The sequence below is a fragment of the Zingiber officinale genome, chromosome 7A (genome assembly GCF_018446385.1).
Source record: "Zingiber officinale cultivar Zhangliang chromosome 7A, Zo_v1.1, whole genome shotgun sequence".
Classification (NCBI taxonomy): Eukaryota; Viridiplantae; Streptophyta; class Magnoliopsida; order Zingiberales; family Zingiberaceae; genus Zingiber; species Zingiber officinale.
The window spans coordinates 131,963,921-131,971,430 of record NC_055998.1 but is presented as its reverse complement, the minus strand read 5'-3'; the positions used below and the strand labels follow the sequence as shown (position 1 = coordinate 131,971,430).

The 7,510-nt window shown below is 35.2% G+C and overlaps 1 protein-coding gene across 1 annotated transcript; it reads left to right on the top strand.

The window, feature by feature from the left end:
* Window positions 1-272: 272 nt before the first annotated feature.
* On the top strand, window positions 273-7,006 carry LOC122002617 (probable DNA primase large subunit). The gene is made up of 19 exons (XM_042557844.1): window positions 273-511; window positions 652-713; window positions 784-887; window positions 967-1,048; window positions 1,128-1,187; window positions 1,352-1,406; window positions 1,664-1,683; window positions 1,775-1,858; window positions 1,941-2,005; window positions 2,294-2,342; window positions 2,450-2,497; window positions 2,574-2,663; window positions 2,736-2,795; window positions 2,936-2,995; window positions 3,488-3,562; window positions 3,638-3,723; window positions 6,398-6,491; window positions 6,603-6,710; window positions 6,792-7,006. Exons 1-19 carry the CDS (start codon window positions 370-372, stop codon window positions 6,804-6,806), a joined length of 1,359 nt encoding a protein of 452 aa, XP_042413778.1. The 5' UTR covers window positions 273-369; the 3' UTR covers window positions 6,807-7,006.
* Window positions 7,007-7,510: the final 504 nt, after the last annotated feature.

Sequence of the window (7,510 nt, the reverse complement as noted above, 5' to 3'; positions counted from 1 at the left end):
TGAAAAATTAAAAAGGTATTATGCGACTGTAATTTTAATTGATATTAAAGTAGTTTTAATGATCTAATTAAATCATAGAGCCTAATAAAAATATTCTGAAAGTCGTCTCAACTATGTTTTTTCTGATGATAATTAGATCTAAATTAATTTATCTGGATGAATCTTCATTTTGCGCTTTTAAATTTTACGGATGAGTCGAACCGAATTAATTGGTTCGAAGAGAATACCTTGAATATTAAAAAAGTAAAAAGTATTCTAGGTTTCCCGCGCATGGTTTCTGTCCTTTCTAGTTTTCCCGCGAATCCGGCCAAACCCTCACGCGAATAACCCCCGAGTCCTCAGCTGCCGGAGCATTCGGAGACGTAGGGAATGGAGATTGTTCGATCGCAGAGGGAACCGACTCATGCTGCCGCCTCGACAACGTCGGCTAAACTCTCTTTCTACCGCTTCGCGCCGGCGCTCGAAGTCCGGCTGGAAGATTTTGAACTCTACGCCATAGATCGCCTCCGAGGTACCTTGCAAAACCTCATCTTTCCCCATTTCTAGGGTTTCTGGTTCGTTGTTTACTTTTTGCCCCCTTCCTTGATCAACTTCCCTATCCTGCGTCTGTTTGGCTTTGTCGGTAACTTATATTCGATTGTTTTCATGAAGTCCTGCAGGGTATTTCAGATGGTTTGTCCCGAGGAAAAAAGCCCGAAGAGATGGAGAAATTGGTATTGTGCGTGATTTTGTCTGGATCGCTCATTTTACTTTTAAATAAATGTTTTATTTTGGGAAAATTAGGTAACTGAACTATGGAGGGCACATATGAGGCATCAAGATCCATCAGAGGTCATGAACAAAGACATCATTTCACACTTCGTTCTCCGTCTTGTATATTGTAGAACGTAGGTTTTGATTTTTATGGTCATGTTTTATTTTGATATCGCACTGTCTTTCCTGAGTGTTATCGACTTCACCTCCCAGGGATGAATTAAGGAAATGGTTTCTTTCCATGGAGACTTCTCTTTTCCGCTATAGATTCCGACTAGAAAGCCCCGAATCACAGGTATATTCTGGATACCTTGTATGAGGTTTGGAGCTCTTATCTAATTTCATTTACCAAAATTATGTTCTATTGCTTGTAGAGGTCACTCATGTCCGAATTTCAGCTACCCTATAAGGCTATTAGTCGTGCAGAATTTGAGGTATGACTGCAAATTTATGCACCGTGTTTCTGGTCATGTTACAATACTACAATTTTTTAGACATCTTTTTCTATGGAGATGCATTTTTCTCATGTTCTTTGGCCATGGTTTTATCTAGGATGTCTTTTAGTACCTATAGGAAAATATTTTTTATTTCTTTGCAGACTGTAAAGGAAAAATTGAACCAAGTTGCACGTTCTATTGGCCAGTCGTTGAATGGTATGTCATTACCTATCAGATTTACATTTGTGATGCTACAAGTAACTAGTAATGGGCAAGATTGAACTTCAATAAGTCATCTTAAAACTCTTGTGATGCAATATATATTTGTCAATTTATCTTCTTATCAAATTCCAGGGAACTGATTATAAATTGTTTTGTTCTGTTTGAAAGTAACACGGATACCAGTTGCTCAATCATTTATAGCTTTTACTGTTATGTCCAGTAATTTGACAAATTTTTATTGTTATTTGCAGCTGATACACTCTTTTTTAAGGTACCATTTATCTACTTGTTTTTAGTCTAAACTCTTTTTTTTTACTACAACAATGTTTCCTTGGTTTCTACTGACCTGTGTCTACATGCAGGCACCCTTTGAAGAAGTGCCAGAATTATTTGCTGGCCGCAGGGTTTTCCTACAAAAAGGTTTTGCTTATGTTGCGATGCATCAGGTCCATGTTAAATTTATCTTTATACTTTCAAACTCCATAAGATGTGATTATAACTTTATACTTAGTCGGAACTTTTTTTCAGGTTGTGTCCCTTGTTGCCACTCAATTCCGAAGCAATCTCTCAAAGTGCCTTGTCTTAACCAACAGGTAATTGTTCATGTAATTGATATTCAACATTGCATTTGTTAGAATTGTCATTGCGGTCAAGGACAGTTGCCCTGTGCAATTTGACAATTTATTTTTTCCTTGCTCCATACCTATGATATTAAATCAAATCAAAAGAAAGATATAAAAGAGACACAAGTTTATCGTGACAAACATGGTGTGATGATGGGTGCTCACTATTATTATTATTTTATTTTTATATTTACATCTTCAAGCTTTATAAATCTTGTGATTTTTTATCATGATAAACATGGTGTGAGTTCTTTGCAGAAAATGGACATCAACCATTAGAGACACAGAAAGAGACAGGCTAGCCCCTGTGAGTATAAACTTACCTTACTATCTCGTTTTGCAAGTGCTGGGAAAAAGTTTACATTTAAGAACATCAATTTCATCTAGCTTCTCTAAATATTTTTGCCAATTTAGATCATCGAAGCACTAAGCACTGGGTACCTGGGGCCTGATTACTCTCAGGTTGTTGATTAGTTAGACTGTTGTTAGCTAATCAAATGTATTGAAGTATTTATGATTGTTGGTGTATTTATTGCAGCCTAAAAATTCTGCTGAGATATCTTTGAAGGACATCAACGGGCTAGCTAGCAGTTCTTTTCCTCTTTGCATGCGCCATTTATTTGATAAGGTGATGGATCTCCGGTATTTTGTTATAAATATGTTGTCTGCTTTAACCTTAGCAGCTGTGTTGTTCCTGTAGTTAAGAGAAACTCACCATTTAAAGCATGGAGGAAGAATGCAACTTGGACTTTTCTTGAAGGTACTTTATTGTTGTGGTGATCTGTTTTCAAAATGAAATTGACTTTATTTGCCATGAACATCAGTTGTTTGGCATTTCTTTTGCTATTGTAGCTTTGACTCAAACTTACTATCTTGTTGCAAAACCTTTTCAATTTGCAGGGTGTAGGCTTAAGACTGGAAGATGCTCTTCTATTCTGGAAATCAGAGTTCTCTCAGAAGGTCCTACAAATTGTTTTCTTTTTCAATTGTACTTCTGTATTTTATTCATTCAGGTAAACTACTACATCAGAGATGCAATTTCTTAATATACTAGAATATAATGAAGGGTAATGGTTCCTCACTTGAAACTAGCAACTTGGAAACTTGTATACACTGCCTAATAAATGATTGGACCTGAATCTAATTCTCTAGCTGTCTAGTACCTGGTTAGCCTGCTGTCCTGTTTGCAGGTTTTTGATACTCTATACATTTCTGTTGGAAGATATCTTACCCAAATTCATACTCTATTGAAACAAACCTAATTCAAACCAAGCAAATGGTTCAGTGGCTTTGACATGCCAAATCTATTGTTTAAAATGATCAATTTGTCAAGGTGCTCATCATAGAATTGTTTGTATTATCTAGAACTACACTTATTAAATCATGCAACTTGATTTGTTGCATCTTAGGGTTAATATCTTCTACTCATTTAGCTATTACATTCTGCCTTAGGTTGGTGCTGAACGTTTTGATAAAGAATATGCATATTCAATACGGCACAACTATGGAAAAGAAGGAAAAAGAACAGTAAGTTACCTTGCTCAATAAATCTCTCTCAAACGAGGATGAAGGTCAACTCTATACTTCACATTTCTCAATCAGGATTACACTCCTTATTCTTGCCAAAAAGTTATTTCTTCTACTCCTAGCACTGGTGATCACCACGGCTGTCCTTATCGGCATTTCAGGTCAGAAACCCAATTTTTTTTATGCTTGTCTGGTAGTTTTAGTTTCTATTGGTACATATATTTATTATAATTCAAGCTTTTGAAAAGAACAATATTGTTTATATTGTGTCAATGTCTGTCTGGGTACTTGATATACAATAAAGTTCTTTTTATTTAGTCTTGTAGGTGTCTCAAGCAGACATGCATTAGTACCATGATACTTATACTCTCTTTAGGCAGATTGTGACCAATTGCCAATCCTTGAGTTTTCAGTGCCTTTTCAGAGGCCAGTTGTTATAGCCCTTGGCTTGTGAGCATGCCAACCATACCTTTTGAACTCACACTTAATTTCCCTCCCAGTCTTCAATCAACTAAATATTAGTTTTCATGGAGCAAACACATGGAATTATACCAATTCCAAATTGCTGTTTTCAGGTCCATTCTTTTTTATCATCCTATAGTATCACCTCGACTGCTATTAATGTTCCCAAGTGGCGGAGCCATTGCAAACATGATCTCTGTTGGGTGACTTTTTTCCCCCCTTTGTTATTTCTTGGTATTCATAACAACAACAACCAAGTCTAATCCCACTAGGTGGGGTAGGCTGTATGAATCCTTTTACATCATTGAACTCTATTTTCTAATATATTATCATCTATATTTAAATAAATTTTATCTTATTTTATTATTACTAACCAAGTTTTTTTTTGATCTTCCTTGTTTGATATGCGTGTTTGTCATAGTTTCACATCGTTTAACTAGAGCATTTATTGGTTGTCTAAGTACATGCTCGTATCATCTTTAATATGTCTCTCGGAGTTTTTCTTCAATAAATACAACTCCGACTTTCTTTCTAATACTTTTATTTCTTATTTTGTCCATCCTCGTATGTCCACATATCTATCTTAACATCCTCATCTATGCAACTCTTATCTCTTGCTCATGTGCTCAAGTCATAGCTCAAAATCTAGCTCCATATAATATAGCAGGTCTAACTGCGATTTTACAGAATTTTATTTTAAGTTTTAGAGGATTTTTACGGTCACATAAAATACTTGACGCTCTCCTCCATTTTAATCATCTTGTTTATATTCTATGTAAGATATTTCTCTTAATCCTTCTATCATTTTGTAAAAATGATCCTAAATATTTAAAGTTCTCGGTTCAGGGCAACTCGTCATCTCCTATCTTAACAATTGTCTCATTAAGTCTAATATTGCTAAATTTAAATTCCATATATTGTCTTTAATCTACTAAACCTAAAACCTTTCCCTTCTAGTATTTTTCGTCAAGATTTTAGTTTAGCATTTATTCCTTCACGTGTTTCATCTATCAAAACAATATCATCTGCAAATAACATGCATCATCACTGTATTGTGTCTTGAATGTGCACAGTGAATTTGTCTATAATTAGCATAAAAAGATAGGGATTTAGAGTTGATCTTTGATGTAATTCTATCTTTATTAGAAATGTTTCAGTTATTTCGCCTAAAGTTTTTATTCTGGTTGTTACGTCCTCGTACATATCTTTAATTTGTTCAATATATATTATGCTAACACATTTTTTTTCTAGAATTCTCTATATAATTTTTCTTGGGACTCTATCATAAGTTTTTTCTATGTCAATGAATATTATATGTAGATTTTGTTTCTGCTCCTAATATTCCTTGGTATTCATAGCTTATGCTAAAATTATTAGCTAATGTTCAATATCTGGACCGGGTTGGAGGTGAGCTCCTTATTTGGGTTTAGTTATCGCAATCGTGCTATGTGATGATAATAGCATTCATTTCCTGTATCAACTATAATAATCATCCAAAAATATAAGGGCCATCCTAAAACTTGTCTTCTTTCAACTGGATTTAAACTCAAGTATTGATGATTTCATCTTTTCTATATGTGCAATGATTGAGATTGAGCTATCTCATTTACAGACTTGGATTATTTTTAGATGCCTATATTTGACATTCCTTGCCAAACAAGTTTAGATATAACAACTAGATTCCCATAATTCACAGAAAGCAGACTGATTCCAAGACTCATGGAGTATTGTATGTAGATACTAAATACCATGGTAGATATACACTGATCTTTGAATCATCAACCTCAATTTGCATAATTAGCTGACTAAACAATTAGGGAAGATCCATCTTTATAATTTGACTTCATGAAGCTCCTTTGAACGCATCACATGTTTTCAATACCATGAATGGCAAACCACTCTTAGATTGCTTCCTAGGAATGAATTTTTGAATAAATGCATCAAAGCCTTTTCATTTTGCCAGACTTTCTACTCAATATCTACATTGTGGCAAACACATCAAATTTTGGCAGAACTGATGCTGTTCAAATTTCTCTTGTTCAAAATTTTCCAACTGCCTTTGTGGCTGCATTTGGTAATACACATAAATCTATAAATCATCTCCAATCATTAGTATGGTCCTTCATGGCTTGGTTCAATGCCCTAAGGGTGTAATACATAAGTTATTACTCTTGCTGATTTAGTGGTCTATGCTCATCTCCTGCACCCATCTGCCATCACCAGCTCCCTCTTTGACTGCTTTCTCACCTCATTGTCTGGATTGGCTCCAGATGGTTTGAATATATCCAATGATCGGCACCAGTCATCCACAAGTTTCATGCACATGTTGCAAATATTTGTTTCCTGACGGTTAGATCTCATATATTTTAACAGTGAGGAAAATTTGAGAGCTGCTCTTACTAAAATGGGAGTTTGTGGACGTTCAGTAGACGGCATATTGGATAAAGTTCGGAACAAACATTATCAGGTATTCCAATTCCTAAATCTCAGAGCTCTTGCATCAACAAACAAGCTCCAATCGTTGAGATTTTGACTTCTTTTATTGCATTGATCCTAAACTTCACTGTGACAATCTCAGATAGCTTGTACATTGACATTTGAGGCTGTCCACGATGCTCCCTACGACAGTGGCATCAACCACCCAAATCAGTACTTTGATGCAAGCCGAAAGATACTCCAGAATAAGGTAATTTGAAGCTCTCAACTGCCTTTTAGGTCTTTGTACTGCTTCTGTCATTCTTAAGAGTAATCTCATATCATGGTTCAGATGGAGAGCACTTAATTTGGATGTGTTTATGGCCAACAAGCTGACCCATCTTCGATGCGATTAGTTCTTATTCCATGTCAAATGTTTTGGAGGTTGAATCAAGTGTATGTTGATGGTTGATCAATAGTTTGTAGAATAAACTTTGCAGTGTACTGCGACTAACTTAAAGATCCTCTGGTGCCATGAAATAGAAAGTTGCAAACTGTTACATTAAAGGTGATGCTTCTAACAATTTGAGGCTGAGTTGGCTATCAAACTGTAGCATAAGTGCTAATTCAATGTCAAATATAGGCATCTAACAATTTGAGGCTGAGTTGGCTATCCAACTGTTACATTAAAGGTGATGCTTCTAACAATTTGAGGCTGAGTTGGCTATCAAACTATATTTTTAGATACCTATATATTTTATAGGTGCTAGCAAATTATATTCTTACTATCATTGAATTGTATTTCATGTACTACTCTCTACTAGGTGTTGCCAAATTAAAAAGGAAGAAAATTAATACTTTTAAAACTGTGCACAAATTCATTTTGGAGTTGTTCAAATAAACATAAACCAATGAGCAGAACTCAGAAACTTTATTCAAATCCATTCTAAATCTCAAAACCCGCCCTAGGTTGAACGAGCTAATCGTTGTGGTATTTGATTCGTTTATTGTCCTTGAGAGCATACTCAACAGATGTACATGGGTTGTTGGAATCATCCATGCTTGATGCGA